Genomic DNA, 19383 nt, shown 5'->3' with positions numbered 1-19383 from the left:
GTATATGCCGTGTATATCTAGATCCTATCTAGGGAATAATCCTATAAGCGCAATTTTTTTAAGAGTTGTATAATTTACATTTTATTATACTTATTTTATTTTCCATTTAGATTTAGACAGTGCGTGTCATTTCGCTATTTCGTTGATTAATTTTAATTATCGAAAATAATTAGTGTTTCTCGAGATAAGTATATATAATTAATTCTCATGTAATCTTATTTATTGATTCTTTCGTTTTCTCGTTCAGTGATTCGACCATCTTTTTAAATAAATGAATTCATGTATTTTGATAAATAATAAAAAAACATTTCAAACGTCTTCAGAATTGCATGTACTTTACCAACCTAATCAAGAATATTGTTTTCTTGAATTTTTTTCTTTTATATATTGATCCTTGGATGTTAAATTTTTAAAATATGATTCTAATTTATGATTCACTTGATATAAATTCATCTTTCTCGTAAGATAAGCAAAGAATTTATAAGACCTAAGATCTGACCTGAATTTATAAGATCCAATATCAACACAAGTTTGTGCGCATCTTCTTGTAAAAGAAGATAACATAAGCATATTATATTTTGTCTTCAACAATTTAATTATACGTCATTTTAATTATCACTGTCGTCTAAAGAGAATATAATTAATGTTTGTAATAATATGATTGATAGCGTTTTCTCGTTTCTCTAGATCGACAACATGTTTGAATATAAGTTATTTTATAGCAATCGTCATAAAGGCGAGAGTGTAATTTTATAATTTAAAAGAAGAGGATACTACAGAAAAACGTACATATATAACAGATTAATTACATAAATAATATAATTTGTATCTATATTTCGTTTACAATGATTACGTAATAGGCACTTGTATAAGATAGTGTGATTCGTGTTTCCACTTAAAAAAAAAGGAAGTACAATGCATCTATCTACACATATAATAAATATTAATGATGACGATTATAATACGAACATTTCATAGGACACAGAATGTATCCTCGTGAAAAACTAAACATAATCCCTTTTTAATCCTTTGACCTGCTATCAATATTTCTAAGTAAATGTGGCTTCATATAACTATGTTAATTAAAACATTTCTATAATTATTTCAATATAATATTTATATAATAAATACTATACATAATCCAATATTATACAATACAACTATACTATATATATTTAAAAAAAACAAACTATGTTTAAAATGACTACTTGAAATTATTAGATCTTAAAAATATCGATAATAGGAGAAGGATTAAAAAATAGGGGTTCAAAAATTATTTTCGTAATCGAGATAAACGGGGATACTCGCCATGTGTTACTATTTCGCTTTTTCTAATCACGACGAAAAATTGATCAGTATAAAACACGATCGTTGAAAAAGACATTAAGTACTTTGATTTTCGTTGCTTTTTAACGTTGCATTATTTACATAAAGATCGAGTACAATACGCTTCATTATTTTAATACTAATATAACAATATAATAATATATAAAATAACAATAGAGTACTAAAAAACGACGTAGCATGCTTTAAATTACTGCTCATGTTTAAGTATTTCGTTTTTAAACAGTGCAGTGGCAGGTTCTCCTTTTGTTGATCTTTCTTATTCTTGTAGCACCAGTGTAACAGTAGAAACATTATGCAATTCTTGTATAATCGCGGATATACATGGGATAGTTTAGAAGAAACGAAGACTCGCGCGCTTGAGAGATAAATCACGAATTTGGTATCGTCACCCGTTTTTCTTCCTTGCCAGACACCATGTATATAGAAATATACGAGTATAAAAATTAATAGAATTTTTTTTCTTAACATTAAGTATCGTTTTGTCTTAATTCGTTGGTCCACCGATCGATTTTATAGTAACCATTCTAGTTCTTGAGAATAAAATTTTTAAGATAAACTACGAAAAAAGGAATTAATTAATTGCTTAAAAATAGTCAGGGTAATTGTATCCTTGAGAATAAATGTTAAAGATCAATCGAGTCCTTAATTTGAATTATCGAAATTATTTTTCATTTGTAAGTCTAAACATGAAGCAGTCAATCTCAAAAAAATTATTTCTCAAATCTTTCGGATTTATATTCCTAGCTCTTTACATGCATATTTTGAGTTATTATCTTTTTTAATTGCATTCTAATATTTTATTCGTATATATTTTGCTTGACTGAATCTTTTATTATTTAAAAAATATAAATAAATAATAATATACTTTTTTCTAAAAAGCGTTTATTCATTAATAATCGATAAGAGATCAATGCTCCAACGTTGTTGAAAGCTTCATCCTTCCTGAGCCTGGGTTAGACTGATATAAAAATGACGTAATAATACTGTAACTGCAGTTGTTCGACGCGAGCTTTTTCTGATTGCTCGCTGCATCGCTGGCATTGGATAGAAAAAGGCAGAAAGAATTACCGAAAGAAGACCAGCTGGACGAGACTATGCACCTCGCAGTAAAAAATGATTGTTGATTTATTAATCCTCTGCTAAAAGTTTCGCCGGTTCTCTATGTTCTTTTTCGCACATTCCCGCGCTAGGATCTTTATATATCTAAATCCCTCTTTAAATATTTTTCTAGTGCTCTTTTTCTCCCTCGAATCCATAATTCTAGATTATGTTATATAATCTTTTATCTTTCTTTATATTTATTAACTCTTTTTTACTCTTTCTTTCTCTTATTTCTCTCATATCCTATACTTCATCCATATCTGACGTCTAAATTTTTAAATCCTGACATACAGAAGTTTTTCACTTTTAAATATCGATCTAAATCATTTGGTATATTTATCTTTCGCCTCTTTTTCCTCATTTTCAATCTTTTTTTTCTTTAAATTTTTTTTCTTAAGAATCTTTCATATTATACATTCTATATATACGCAGATCAAGATCCTTTTACGATATTTATGTTAATTTTCAATGTACTATGATTTCTGAAGATACATTTCTAAATTCCAAGAATTCAGAATTCTTGCTAAGTTCTTAACTATTTTGTCTTTTTCTTTAACGTGATTATTCAAATCTCTAAAATTGTTCAGAGATGATTATCACAAGAACAGACGGAATCTTTTTTAGAAACTATCTATCGAAAAATTAGGATGTTTGAGGATGTTTTACAGCTTCGTGGTCGTGCGATTCAGGTAACTGTCCCGGGCGACATTGGCCAGAGCCTCCGCCATTGCTTTGCCAGTTTCCTGCACCATACTCTTCAGATAACTTGATTCCTTCTGTAGCAGCATGTGGGGATGATCGAATTCCTACATACGATAAAAAATTTGCTTTTGAAGAGAGAACTACGCGAGATTTACGATCCACTCTTGTTACGAAAGCCGTATCTTTCGGTGAGATAGCTCAATATACTGCGGGCTCGATAAAATATTTATGGAGTATACTGAATATGATGGAAATGTTTATTTCTGCTGACGATTATATCTCGTGAAATGAGAGAAACAAACTATTTTTGTATATTATATGGCATTTTACATGATTATAGAATAAGAAATTCAACAAACAAGTTTCCCTAGTTAAAGAATTATATAAAAAAAAAACATAAAAATGATCAGCAAATATTCATATGAAATTGTAAAATGTTCAAACATTTTCAACATATAATTTCAACGATACTTTATTATACAAAAGTGAATTTTATTCTATCTGAGCAAAAAGAAAGAATAAATTCGATATACGATTATAAAATATGTAAATGATAAAGAGTTTGATTCAAGGACTTCTTCTAATAATAATAAACTTATTCTAAATAAAGAGCAAGAAGGGTAAAGAAATTGACTCACCACAGCTGTGCCGGCGTCCATAACTAAAATACGATCGCTATCCATGACGGTGTTCAACCGATGGGCTATTGTCAATACTGTGCACTTCTCGAACTTCTTTCTGATTGTTATTTGGATGAGTTCGTCTGTTCGTGGATCCACATTAGCGGTCGCCTCATCCAGCACAAGTATCGGGTTGTTTCTGATGATGGCGCGTGCCAGGCAAACCAGCTGCCGTTGACCAACGCTGAGATTGGAACCGCCCTCATTGACGTGCGCCTCCAGACCCATCTCCTTCAACTCGACCTCCTCGAGTGCCTGCCATAGCAACTCATCCCTGTACGAATCGAACGGATCGAGATTCCGTCTCAAACTACCGGAAAACAGGAACGGTTCTTGCGGAATAATGCTGATTTTGGAACGCAAATCGTGCAAACCAATCTCACTCGTATCAATGCCATCAATCTCGATCGGGCCTTCTATGTCGGCGAGACGGAAAAGAGCTTGAATCAGAGACGATTTGCCGGCACCAGTCCTGCCAACAATACCAATTTTCTCGCGCGAATGAATGACGAAGCTAAGATTCTTCAATACTGGCGGTTCCAACGGCGCATAACGTAAGTAAACATTCTTGAATTCAATTTTGCCTTCTTCTGGCCACTCAAACTTGGGCTTTTTATCAGGGGTGCTCTCAAGAGGAGGCTCGCTATCCACTTTGCTGCAAGAGTTTTAATTTGAAGATTAAACTAACATGTATTTAAATTTTATGAATTTGAGATCTACAGATATATTGAAAGATATGAAATAGATATTAAGATTATAGAGATATTAGATATTAAGAAAATTAAAATCTTGGAAAAAATACAAGATTTAAATGAAAAGAAGCTCTAAAATTTAAAAAATTCAAACTTCCCAAAAATCCAAAATATCAAACATGCAAAATTCTAAACAATTAGGAATTTAAGAAAATATAAAAATTCTAATAGCTCAAAGCTATCAAGGAATATGAAATAAAGATAGATGTGTACCTATACTCGAGGATGCGTTCTACTGAGGTCATCTGATTTTCCAGCTCGGCGCTTTGGCGCATGCCCCATTGAAACATGCCAGTGAGGGCGATACTCTGAGTGATTGCCAGGCCTACATATCCACCATCCATCGAACCACGAGTATAATTGTCCAGTACAAGGAAGCTTAATGTCACCAGTGTGATATAAATCACACAGAAAACGTCTAACCAAAAACCGAAGGCGCGTGAGGATGCAATAAAGATGTACCATGCGGATGAATGAAGATCTTGGTGACGATCAAATTCGTCCGTGAGAACCTGAGTAGCTTCAAACGCGCGGATCGTTGGTAGCCCTTGAAGAGTCGCGCTCAAGTGACTGAAGACGGGCGAGCGAGCTAGGGAAAGAAAGATTAAAAATTTCAATACTCAAAGAATTTATATTTAATCAATAGATTTAACATTAATGCAATCGAATTTATTTTATTCTATCGATTAAACTATATTTATTCCTTATCGTAAAACAAAGCCTAAATTACTTACTGATGCCTTCAAGACGCTTGACGCTACGACTAGTAGCCAAGTAGAAGACTCTCAAGTAGTAAAAAATGATGCCGACAATTACAGTAGGAATTAGCAACCATACATTTGCGATAGCGACCACGATGATGATACCGAGCAGCGATAGACCGATTTGCAGACAGTCAATTAGCGCAGTAGGCAACATCTCATCCACCGAACCCATATCTTTAGAGAAGCGGTTGAGCACGCGTCCTGACGTATTAGTATTGAAAAAGCGCATTGTAGCACGGCTAATGCTGCGAAACATACGATCATGTAATCGTATGGAAGCGCGCATACACGTCCCGAAGAAGGCGAATGAACGGATCAGAGTCACGCCAATCGTTAGCACGGTTAATCCGCTGAAGATATAGATACATTCTATGCGAGTAAGAGGACTCTTCGGATCTTCCACGATGCCATCTTCAGTTTGATTCACCTGTAAAAGTAAGTTAAGATCTAGTTTAAGTTTATATTTGTATTGCACAATTTTTCAAAATCTATTCAAAATTTCTTGAATTTTTTTTTAAAAACCGGTTGCAATGATTATCTGTTGTATACAATTATATTTACATAATTTTCTTCGATGTCGACCCACCGCGCGATAAAGAAATCACCACCGCTGGCTGAAATCTGCGATAATATGTAAAGCATAGTGATAATGAATATTATGCACCAATTACCACCGGCGCGTAAGTAATTTGCGTATACTTTGCCGGCAACACTACCAGTTGATCGCATCTCAGTCACCTAAAAAATTAACAAGATTACATTAATGTATTATATTAATTTATATAACATTACAATCTACATTAAAATTTAAGATTATGCAATAATTAAAATTACCTCCTCAGGTTCCTGTTTTGTAGCATCAATTGTCATAAAAGAACTCAGAGATGTAATACTGCCGGCACGCGAATTGCTTCGGCTAACGGGAGCTGAAGGGGGTCGAGAGGTTTTTTCATCCATTTGCGTTTGATTTTCCAATAACCGACCGAAATCCACTCCCATGGAACCCAACTCATCATAAGTGCTGATGAAAATATTTCTTGTATAAACTGACGAAATGTACTACGTATTCTATATATTTCTTTAAATTATATTCTCATCCAAAGATTTATCGATCGATATAAAAAGAATAAAATAGCTAAAGGAAGTTTTAGAATCATACCCTTCTGCTTGGATGACTCCGTCTTTCAAAACGATAATTCTGCCGACGTTATGTAAATATTGCAATTGATGAGTTACAAGAATCCGAGTCTTTCCGTGTAGATATTTGTCGATGCACTCTTCAAACATGTGCTTGCCCACATGAGCGTCCACAGCGCTCAAAGGATCATCCATAAGATATATATCGGCTTCCGCGTAAACAGCTCTCGCCAAGTTTATTCTGACAATCATTAGCATTTTATCAATATATACACATATCTAACATGCTTTTATTATTATTATTATATTATTTATATAAAACGAAAAAGAAAAAATCACAAATGTGCTATTTGTAACGTAATCTATAACTACTTCTGAAATTAACATTAAATTAACATTAAATTCTACTTAAAGAAATTTTATTTTATCGAAATCAAGGAAACTAACCTTGCACGTTGTCCACCGGAAAGACTTATACCCCTCTCGCCTACTATCGTCTTATCGCCATAAGGCAGCATGCTAAAATCCCTTTTTAATTGACACACTCTGGCCACGCGATCATATCGGATTTGATCCATCTTTCGTCCGAACAAAATATTTTGTCTGACTGATCCGGCAAACAGCCACGGTTCTTGACTGGCGTAGGCAATCTTGCCATTAACCTGTGTATAAAATATTTAAAAACATGATAAAATTATTTTCTGTTACATTCTGATAAATAATTAAATATTTTATTTCTTTTCGAGCAAAATTTGTTTCTAACATTTATTACTTAAAAAATTTATTAAATTTATTTAATAATATATCGTCAAAAAAAATTGTTCACATACTTGAATGGAACCTTGATGCAAACGCAGCTCTTTTAGGATGACGTTCATTAGACTGCTCTTGCCTGAACCAACTTGGCCAACGATAGCGATCAATTCACCCGGGCGTACTTTAATATTGATATTCTGCAAGGTATCCTCCGACTCATAGTCCAGCCACTTGGCGCTACCATTTTCAATGGAAATACAGTGCTCGATATAATCCGGTTGATCCGGTTGATCTGCGTTCATTCGATCGCTGTTTTTCTGATTGGTCAAGTCATTTTTCACATTTTCTTTGTAATTTTCATTCACGTTCTCCTTATAGTTTTCATTCGCGGTTTCTTTGTAATTTTCATTCAAATTCTGATTATAGTTCTCTCTCTCATTCGCATTTTCTTTATATTTCTCCTTTGTATTCTCCTTCGTGTTCTCCTTCATTAACTTGGTTTCAGGAGATGCTACTTCATCATACATCATGAATTTCTGTAAACGTTTTATAGATACCATCGCCTCCGCCACTTGTGTTATTCCTGGAAAAAGAGAAAAAAAATAGAGGAAAAAATACAGGAAGAAGAAGACAAAAGAGTAAGGAAGGAAAAATAACAAGGAAGAGACGAAGAAATGAAAAAGTGCTAAATACATTTAATGTTTAAAAGTTATTAATTACGCATGTCATTCGCGATGACATATACATACCTTGCGGGAAAAAAATAGTCATTGTCGTACGCAAAATATTATAATAAGCTGTTATCATGAAAACCTTCTCGGCCGTTATCTTGAACCCGAATAACACATACGCCAGTATTGTGATAAAGAGCGACATTCTCGTAGTGAAAATAATGAATGACATGGTGACACCTCTGATATACGATGTTCCTCGGATGACGTTGACTTCCTTCCTGTGAACAAATTTTACCTGTTTTTTTTTCTTTTTCGCGTTCTCTCTTCAAAATTCTGTTTATTTTTTTTCGATCCGCGAAAAATATGGTCACCTGATCCAATGAAGCTTACGACTAAACGCAAATACCAGAATAAAATAAAATCGCGATCCGCATGTAGACATCGATTAAATACACATATGAATTAATTTTTTTTTAAAGTGGCGATAAATCATCATGTGCATAAAAAAATTGTCGCGACATTGATTTTCATTTATTTTCGATAATAGAATGCGGACTTTATCGAATTCAAAATTATTCGATATTGAAAATTAATGGTTTTTGATTATTTAAACTTTAGAAATGTAATGTAGGATGTTTAATGTTTTGATTTGTAGACAATTGCAAATTTAATTTTATTTCAATAATTTAAATTCGAAGAGAGAAGGAAAGTTTGGATTATAATATTCTATATTAATATATTTATAAACACAATGTCTACAAAATATTCGAAAAACAAAGTAGATTTTTAAAGAGCAACGATTTTTATCGTAACTTTTTGTATTAAAAAACTATATCTTTCGATAATATAATTGTGATAAAATAGTATAATAAAAGATAGCTTCCGATTATTATTATTTTATCTGATCGTATTAATAGCGATTTCAGTTAAAAATAAAAGCAAATCGAGTGCTCTCGACAGACTCGCTCTCAACATATTGATGACTCAACCCAAAACATTAAAAAATAATGAACATTAATCACTTAAATTTTTAAAATACTTTCCACTTTCGTTTACGAAAGTTTAAATTTGTGTATGGGGTTTTTTTATTTAATAAATAATACAATTAAGTACATTACTTATTAAACAATATAAGTGTACTCACTTTCTCGCTTTTTCTACAAGCGCGCTGAATGGTTTTTCCCACGTGTACATCTTAATAGCTTGAATGCCGCTGATAATCTCATTTGTCAATCGCACTCTCTCGTCAGTTCTTATTGCCGTTCTTAATCTTAGTTCCGATGATTTTTTGCCCAGCCATCCTAAGGAATTTCGAAGTCAAGAGAATGAAATAATGAAAATAATATTCGAATGTTTTATGTATATATAACTGATAAATATATTAGACACACAATATATATTAATAACATATTAATAATACATATTAATAATATATATTAATAATATAAATTATTAATTTATATGTTATTAATAAGAAGAATACGAGATTTATTATAATTTTATGATTAGAAATATCAGAAAACAGAGTAAAATACAAAATCGAAATAAGAAATTTAAAATTTAATATCTTTGAGCGATAATTTAGTAATTATAAAATTCAAAAATAAATTTAGAAATTTAATTAAGAAATTTAGGAATTTAATCTCGATTGAGCAAGATGATTCTCGTTGCTAAACACAAATTTTTATATTTTTAATTTCTTTTATCTCAACTATTTTTTGCAGATATACAAAGATATATTAAATCAGACATATTAAATCATTTTTTTCATTTGTTAAATTACAAAATTAAAGACTTTGCGATTTCGTAACTTTTTCACGAGAATTATTATTAATAATCGTTTAAAACAATTAGAAGAATGTCTCACCTTGCAAAGGAATAAACATCAACAGAGAGGCGACTCCGATAATGGCGGATATTCCAATGTCGAGGAAATAGTACATGAAGAACGTAATGACGATGGTCTCTAAGGGTCCAATCCACAAGTAATGCAGAAATATGATGCTAATATCGAACCTGTTAACGTCGTTGGATAATAAATTCACTGCCTGTCCAATCGTTGTCTCGCCCAGTGCGGTCCTAGTCAACCTCAATGTCTTGCGATAGATGAGTGAGCAGCAAGCCACGCGTATCTTCATGCCCATGTGCAAGATTCCCAACATATATGGATGAATGACGAACACATTGATGGCAGAACACAGGATGATACCGCACGCGTACAAATAAGCGTGGAACTCGTCAACTTCCTGCGTATTGTAATATCGGAGCATTTGGCCCAGAAAGATCGGTTGCAACAGCCTGCGTATTTAACGAAAAAGTTTATTAGATGCGAGAAAATTTATGAATGATAAATTCATATTATATTATTAAATTACATATTTATGTTTAAATTATTTATGCTTAATACTCGTACCTGAGCAAAATCTCCATTATGGCTAGAACTATTCCATATAGTAAGATTTTGAAGCCAAAGCACTTTATGATGACCCTCAACAGACTGGGCTCGCCAACCTTTTTTTGGGATCCAGTCCTCGCATTCTTCTCCAGCCGACGATTGTACGCCTCGCATTCTTTCTCCCAGGCCTTCGCTATTTTAACACCAAGAATACTACTTGTATGTTCTTTAAGCGGTGTGTACAAATCAGTTACTTCAAGATCTCTGCGGTAACCCACCAAGAAAGTGCGAAGAATCCAACTGCGAAGAAAAAAAGCAAAGCATACACGTTTTACTCGCACAAATCGTCCGCAATTCATCCAATTTGTGCGAATTACGCTTTTTCCTTTAAAATATTATATTTTGCATCTCTTATCTTTCGTTCGTGATTATCTTCATTATTATCTTTATAGTGTGTTTCGCAAGACAAATATATGTCTTTCTTTAATTTCAAATTCACAGTAATCGCGAAGATAATGTCGATATTTAATGCAATCGTGATACAAGCAAGACTAACTAACAATTAAGAATAGAATTTGACATAAAAAATTATTGAAAAATATATTTTATCGGTTTATGCATTGTGTCACGTAAGAAAAAAATTATAAAAATTCTTCTTAAAAATTATTAAATTATTATAATATTAAACAATAATCGATTGTGTTAAAAAAATTACTATTAAAAATATTTCTTAATTTGTTTATTAAATTCGTGCATCATTCAAATATGAAAAGATCTCCTGTTCGTTGGATTTTTATAAAAATAATCTCTCTCTCTCTCTTTCTATATATATATATATATATATATATATATATATATATATATATATATGTGATCGAAGATTTCTCTTATCGCGAAAAATGACTTTTTGTAAAAAATATTGCACTAGAAGATAAAAAGAAATGGATTTAAATCACGATGATAAGAGGAATGAATCAAATGCTATGCATTCTTGAGTGCATTTTCCGCGTTATATCATCGAATACAAAAAATGAACACGAAGATAACGCAAGTATTATAAAATATAAACATCAAGAACGGAATTTAAGAAAAAAATATTTTGCTAAACAAAGTATAAGATGATATTATTCGTATCTTATCGACTTTGGATGCGAAGATAATTCGCATCTCATATTCTAGTTCGCTTATCACGTTCAAGAGGCCGATTTCATATCTTTATAACATGCCCTATATTTTTAATAGATGATCACACGCAAAGAGATAGAAAACAAGATGCATCTGATTTATTTTTTCTCTTTCTGTTTTTGTCGATTCTAATAAAAAAAATAATTAGTCACTCTATGAAAATACAATAAAATTAGAAAGCTAATAATATTTATCCCTTTAGGCATTTATCAACCGTAAATCGATGATACGTAAGATTCAATATTATTATAAATTACTATAAATCAAAATATGTAAGATTATATTATTAAAGTATAAAAAACTTTACAAGAATAAGATTAATTCTAATGAAATTTACTGTAATTTAATATAATTTTAAACTCTTTGATTTTCTTTAAAGCAATTAAAATCATTGTCATTGTCTTGTTTGATCCTCATGTTTTCATTCAATAGAAATGTGCCATATTACACCGAGATGTAACAGATCAGATGAGAATATGTTATATTAATTCTAATTAAATCTCGTAATTTAATTCAAGGCAATTAAAATTGCAATCTTGATTGATTCTCGCGTTTTCATTCATCTATGATGACTATCCTTCTGTCGCTTTATAAAGAAGTCTCACGTCCATATGAAGCCATCAAAATGTTATCGTTGATTTCCTGGTGAACCACCATCTCCTCTCTCTTTCTCTGTCTCTTAGTTTTAATATCCCTTTCTCGGGGATTTTATCAAGTGATACTTGTTTTGTGTACTTACGAGAATGTTAAGGCGCTGAAAATATTGGCGCTTGCTCTGGGATTCTTCACTTTCTCGGTGCGCACTCTCCCATCCATGATGATAATTACACCGTCTCACTCTCGAAGTTCTTCTGCAAGATATAATAGATTCTCATGTACATACACACATAAACAATATTTACCCGTCGCGATTGAGTAAGATCCGACGATGTTCGACGCAAGAAAAAGGCAAAAGGAGAGAGGACTCGATGTTCACATCGTGTATCTTTGCGTGGCTCTCTTTGTCTCTTTTTCTTCCGTTAAACGGGAGGGTCAAAACTTGATAAAGTATCGCTTGATATCTTATCATTATTTGTACAACAAATTAAGTAATCAAAGATTCTCTGTTGCGCATTATCAGTTATGTATGTTTCCACATGTCCACGATCTCGAAGTATTTTCTATATACTAGGCGTATCATTGCGCGTTATTGCATCTCATTATGACAGTCAAAAGAGCTGCTTGAAAATGCTGTAGACGTCTTCTGCCTCCAATAATTTTTCTCCCATATACATAAAGTCGCTAAAGATAATTACAACTATTTTTTATCAAATACTACAAATTAACTCTTGCAAGCCATAATTAGAAAATAATCAAATTCTTAATTATATTAGTAATTCAGTTCTATAATCCCTGCTGATTTTTACATATTGATGAAATTTCATATTGTTAATAACGCGTAATTATACTTTTAACGTTAATTTTACATCGATTTACACGTGCAAGTAGTTGCTTTATTTGAAAAGATTTTAGATAAGATAAGTTTTTACAATTGTTCTAGACTCGTACTATCAATGAAATTAATATTCTTAATGCAGAGCGACAAACGCACTAAAAGCATTTGTCTTATTTTCTTTACAAATAAACTAGTTATCTTCGAAAATATAAAATGTAATACTAAGGCGATTATTAAGATAGAATCGTTTGTATAAAAAAAATTGATGTATTATTCAACGACAAGATATGAAAATATTTGTCGAATAATATAAAAAGTATTTTAATAATTAATAAGTATTTTAATAATTTCTATTAATCTTAACTAGTATCATAAAAAAGTATATCTATAATTAGTTTAATAAGATGATAAATTCGATAATCACGATTTCTCCCAAGTTGTCAACAATGTGGACGTTAATGTTTCAGAGGAATTGATTATCTTATTAAACGCGAAAATTTTCAATAAATCAAATGTCTTGCTTCTAAAACAAGCAAAAGATAAATTTTAACATATTATTTTAACATATGTAAATTTTCGCTTGAAAGAGTCTCTCTGAGCGTGATTTATGAGTATAGTACTAACAAATTCGTGTGTCAACATCAATGTATCAATGTATCTATTTAAACTTTATTCGTGTCTCTATTCGGATACATACATACGAATTTACTACCAGAGTTATTATATGAGGTATATGTATTCATGGAAAATTTAATCTACACGATGGAGATCCGCAGGGAAATTTAACAGATCGCAGCGCAAATTTAATCTGTTCTCAACGAATAACAAGTCCATTACACTTTGTTACCAAATATGATATAATTAACGAATTAATGATGTTATACAATTTTAGCGGCTGCCACACAAACATGTTTCTAATAGATAAGATTAGCTTGTTTTATTATCATAGATAAGATTTATTGTTTTAATAGGTGAATAATATGGGGAAATTCTCAGTTATGTGATGATTTATAACTCTCATTATCAATTACACTCTTGAAAATTTTTTGCTTACACACAAGTATCCTTTATATAATATTATATAATATTATATTCTTAAACATTTTACGAAATTTCTGAAAATCGATATTTCTTAAATTATGTCTCTTTTAGAATATCCTCAAGTCAAGATCTTATTTGGATGCGGCACAAAATGCAAACAATCATATTTAGAAGATATAACTTTATACTCTTACAAACATCGAGTTATAAGAAAAATTGTAAAACTGGCTTAAATGATGCCTAATACTTTGATAACGACGTTACGATAAACACAGGCGAGACAATATAGAGAATGACTTGGAGTTTTGCTAAAGATGTAAAAACATAATAATAATTTTTCGAGCACGTTTACGCACCTGTGAAAATATCTTCCGAAAATGAAGAGGTTGTTAAAAAATTACAAAACCGAAATGCTCTAGAATTCTCAGATGTTAAAGCAAGTCTTGAGAAATTAAAGGAGCCACGATAGATTTAGATAATTATTATTTTGGACCGCTTACGAAACACACATGGTACAATATAAAAAAATATTAATTTTGAGAAATATGTCAAAGTTAATGTAAACATTATCAACAAGTATAATGGAAAATTAATTTTATAAAATGATTAGACGAGGAAAATATTGTTCCTCCAGATATACGATATTTCTCGTGAAAGATATTTTTATCTATACTAACACATTGTTTACAGAATTAAACAAACTTACGATAATATAAGTGTATTGTAACAAACAGAGAGAATCTCCCTTCGATTGAATTAAGTTGTATGATCTTTCAATTTTTTTTCAAAATGCTAATTCTATTATCTAGTGATTTCTCGCGTTCCTGTGTACTATTGTCGCCATAAGTGCATCCATCTGTCCTCATTGGGACATCGTTATCAGAATATTGTCAGAGCAATTAATCGCAATCGTAATATATACAAAAGACGGGAATTAGCCAGACATTCGCACGACGATAAGGAAATAAAATACATTTTATAAGTTAGCGGAACAAGATAAATCAATTATAATTGATATTTTTATTTGTTGCTAAAAAGTTGTCAAAGAAAAAATTTGTTGCTCTGTCAATTTTTAAAAAAAATAATGTTCCGTTAAAAGAAGATTAAGTTAGCGGAACAATATATATAGCAACAAAATTATATGTAATAATAATATAAAAATTTGTTGCTGGAAATATTCGATTTGTTGCTTGCAAAATAAATTTAAACAATAGCAGAAAACCTTCCACAGCGTGAAAAGTTACAAGAGTACTAGACAAAAATTTGTTGCTCGCTTAAATTTGGTATTGAATTTTTTGCTCTCGAAATAACCAAGTTTCGAATTTGTTGCTCGCACAAGTTTAAATAATGATGAGAAACCTTTTATAGAGTGCAAAGCTACAAGAGTAATATCGACGTATGTTATATTTATTCGTAACATCTATTTTTTCAGTGATTTAATTATTCTTTTTCGAGAATTGATGAATGTTTCTCTACAAGATATTTTAACATTATATTACATTATTATACATTTTCGTATCTTATTATATTATTTTTTTATCTTTTATATGACTTTTTAAATTAATAATGAATAGAGTATTTTAAAATAAAATAATCGTTAATCCATATTCGGGTGCAAATTATTTGAAACACATTTTTTTCTCGTGTCTATTTCCTTGATATCCCCTTAAATTGTTATATAATAGTCAATTAAGATTAATTGTTGACGCACGATCGATATAAATTGTAACGTTATTTGAACATCATGTTACGCGTTAACGTAACGCTTTCTCTTCTATCGCATTGATAAAGATAGTATTATTGATTTATTCAATACCGCCTTCCACTGCTTTTCGTTTAATGAAAGGCTCGATTAATTTTATAAACTGCTCTAAGAAAAGGACGAACATCAATACATATTTTTAAAAAAAGATTTGCGGAAGAAATATAGAGGAAGAAAGAAAATTAAGGTCAAGACAACTCGTTAACATAATTTCTGTAATTGATTTTAGTTTAAGAGAAAAATTTAAATTAAAAAAAAGGTTAAAAAAAATGTATGTCTATTTCCATTAGAAAATTTGTTAAGCTATTAGCTATTGTTTAAAATACAATAGAATTTTTTCTCTCTCTCTCTTTCTCGTGTAATTATATATATATATATATATATATATATATATATATATATAATTATATATATGTGTGTCTGTGTCTGTGTGCGTGTGTGTAAAAGAATTGATTCTTACGAGTAGATATTAATTTTCTGCTTTTTCTGATTTTCCGGACTTCACTTTTTATTCAATGATATTAATTTACAAGGACGAACGATCAAGAAGGATAAAATATTCACTTTTCTCATGTTCTATTTCTTCAAATCATTTATCGTTCTATACTTATCACGCACACATTTTATGGTTATCTTATGTATACAATGTTATACATATAGAGAACGAAGTGTGTACATTGTTATATATAGAAAATCAAACAAGGTGTGCAAATAATTATTTGAATTTACCTATTGTTTCAGAGTTAAATTTTTACGCGAGCGATAAGTAAAATATATAGTATAATTCTTAAATAATTTAAAAATTAATCAAAGCGAAAGCCTTTTAATTGCGTTAATCTAAAATTTATCATCTGTATGATCAATATCGCGAAAATCATGATTTGCGTATCTATTTAAAAATCTTCGTAATTAATCAAGATTATAACTTTTTTCAAGAGATCTCTCTTAATTTGAATTATTTATAAGTTGATCATAATTATAAATATTTTTTCATCTATATTGATTAAATACAAAATATCTTAATAAATCAAAAGAAAATTTCTACTGTAATAGAAATCTTAATAGAGCAAAAGAAAATTTCTACTAAAGTCATAAAGAAGAAATATCACAAATTTTTTGAAAATTATAAATGGGGATAGCGGCCAAATTTTTGTGGGATTAATTTATTTTAAGATTTACTCAGAGATGTTTAATGTGCGACATGTGTGTGTGTCTAAGGTTTATCGGATCTCCAAGTCTCCCTTTTATTGTCTAAGCTACCTGAATTCTCGCGATAACGTTAATGTTATGTCAATCACATATGTGTTCGATCAAACATCTTGGAAATCTCTCGACGTCTCCGAAATCTCGAATCGTCCATAATCAAAACAAAATTTAATTGTTTACAGAATAATTACGGAAGATTTACAAAAGAATTCCCAATTACATAGATATGCGTGCTCTTTGGTCATTTATGATATCTGCAGACGATTTACATTTCACACAAAAAACAAACATAAAAATCCATCGCAAATGCAGATATCACTTTGTAATTTGATATATTCCTTAATGAGATGACTCGTCAAAGCATAGGAATTCGACTTATACCGGTGACACAAGGTATATGTTGAATATAGTTATATCGATAACAGCATACACAATAGGACTTACGTAACAATAACAAAAAATATAAATAACAGGTCAGTTGAGATGATACCTGATTTTGTAAGAATTCGTTCTCCTTTTTTTCCCGCGTGAATTTTCTAAGTTTTTCTCCCAATTTTTATCTGTGTTTTATATTTAGATAAATTTGTATAAAAACTTAAAAAATATGTATACAAATATCTTGACAAGCTAACTTGTAATTAAGCATATTTAATTACAAGTTAGCTTGTCAAGGTCGTAAAGTTTCACGAAAAATACTTGCTCTTTTTCGCGCTGTCATGTTTGTCAAATTTTTATAAAATACATTATTTATTTAAATCAATAATTAATATCGAATCACTACATGTTGTATCATTATATGTAATATGAAAATACAGAGAAATCGAAAAACATCATCGATGTTAATTACTTAGAGTTAAGAAGAATTTTCTTGAAACGTAAAGATGTGCCCGCGCTTTTATATAATTACGTTCTTCGCTTCTTTGATTCGAATTCCTCGAATTACGCTTACACTAGCGGGTATAATTTCGCTCGATCGGCGGAAAAATGGGAGGAGGAGGGAAGGAACTTACCTCAAAATCAAACTGCTTATTTCGGATGAAGGAAGACGTACACTTTATATCAAGATCCCATCACGTTCCCGTCCGATACTGCGTGTAAAGTCCCGGCGATGATGATGATGATGACGACGACGACCACTCGAACGACTCTTACTCGACTGCACGGTTGCGAGCATGTGTCATTGGCTAATTCCAAGAACGACACGTGACGTTGATCCACTGTCGATCCCGCGAAGACCGCACAAAACGAGGATTCCTCGGCGGTTTTCTCCATCTTTAGAAGGTCTCGAGTGCCGCATAGCGTAATTTCGCGGAAACTTCTCTAGGGAATCTTGTATAATCGACGATCGGTAAATCCCGAACGAAAAGAAGGAAAATATACATATTTACAATAATTCAAAAATATAATATATGTGAAAGTATTATAAATACATGCTATTGTATCACCAATGAAAAGCATTGCTCGCTAAAGTATTTTCATCCCAGGTCAAAACGCAATGTTAAAAAAAAAATTAAAATAATTTTTTTCCAGTAATTTTTTTATATATTAATTTTGTTGGATGCGCTAATGATTGTAGTTAATCGAAAAACAAAGCCCAATAACAAATAATCCTTTTGAAAAGTTATAACTTTACAGCCACAATACTTTGCACTGGAAGTATCATTCCTCTATATAAGTTTAAAATGAATATACATGGAAAATATTAATAACAAAGTTTTGTATCCAACTTTCACAAAAAGAGCTGGATTGCTATAGTTACATTTAAACTTTCACAAAATTGTTAAATTATAATAAATTATATTATATTGAAATATATAATAATAAATTCTTTAGTTATTTCCTCAAAATGTTTGAATTTTTTAGTTTTTGAGATAGTTAAAAAATTTATTAAAATTTATCATTCTACGCACAAATTATATAAATAAATTATTGATATTGATATTTTATTTTATTCATAAGCAATGTGAAAATATTTCAATATAATATAAGACTTTAAATATAATTATATAATATTCTAAATAATATTTAAATAAATTATAATACTTAAACATACTTTTATATCAAAATATAGAATTAATTATATGAATATATAGAATAATTATGCATAAAAATTTTTGGAATATGCTCTTTCATCAAAATTTAGTGCAAGTGCAAAGCTTTTAAATATATGTTGAGGAAAGCATATTGATGCATAACTTAATGCTAAGAGCAAAATGCAAAGTTTGTTTCAGATTCGATTCTCTAATAAACAAATGTTAATAACAATTTCAATCAATGAGCGAATAATCTCATTTCATTAGAAAGATTCTCAGATCTCTTATTTATCGAGGTGAATTTTGCGACACAGCAATTTCTTTACATGTAAAAAAAAGAGACACTTTATTTTTATATTATACGTTTTTTAAACGATATTATACATTCACATTTTGCAGAAATACTATCCTAA

General features: G+C 30.5%; 1 protein-coding gene across 1 annotated transcript; it reads right to left on the bottom strand.

The window, feature by feature from the left end:
• Window positions 1–980: 980 nt before the first annotated feature.
• LOC105249966 (probable multidrug resistance-associated protein lethal(2)03659) lies at window positions 981–18185 on the bottom strand. Its single transcript, XM_011255791.3, has 15 exons — window positions 17948–18185; window positions 12233–12344; window positions 10327–10608; window positions 9781–10211; window positions 9058–9214; window positions 7989–8191; window positions 7314–7822; window positions 6931–7145; window positions 6506–6724; window positions 6181–6367; window positions 5908–6084; window positions 5317–5773; window positions 4796–5171; window positions 3789–4485; window positions 981–3254 (listed from the first exon to the last, which is right to left on the bottom strand). Exons 2-15 carry the CDS (start codon window positions 12307–12309, stop codon window positions 3111–3113), a joined length of 4131 nt encoding a protein of 1376 aa, XP_011254093.1. The 5' UTR covers window positions 12310–12344; window positions 17948–18185; the 3' UTR covers window positions 981–3110.
• Window positions 18186–19383: the final 1198 nt, after the last annotated feature.

This window comes from Camponotus floridanus, unplaced genomic scaffold (genome assembly GCF_003227725.1).
Source record: "Camponotus floridanus strain SB8 unplaced genomic scaffold, Cflo_v7.5 scaffold99, whole genome shotgun sequence".
NCBI lineage: Eukaryota > Metazoa > Arthropoda > Insecta > Hymenoptera > Formicidae > Camponotus > Camponotus floridanus.
This window is presented reverse-complemented; position numbering and strand designations above follow the sequence as displayed.

Bases quoted from the DNA above. Each gene is read 5' to 3' on its own strand.
- LOC105249966 (XM_011255791.3), bottom strand. From the start codon at position 12,309: ATGGATGGGAGAGTGCGCACCGAGAAAGTGAAGAATCCCAGAGCAAGC. The intron at 9,215-9,780 runs GTGAGACATTCT...GAAATTCCTTAG, and splicing joins GATGTTTATTCCTTTGCAAG to GATGGCTGGGCAAAAAATCA. The intron at 6,725-6,930 runs GTTAGTTTCCTT...AATGATTGTCAG, and splicing joins TCCGGTGGACAACGTGCAAG to AATAAACTTGGCGAGAGCTG.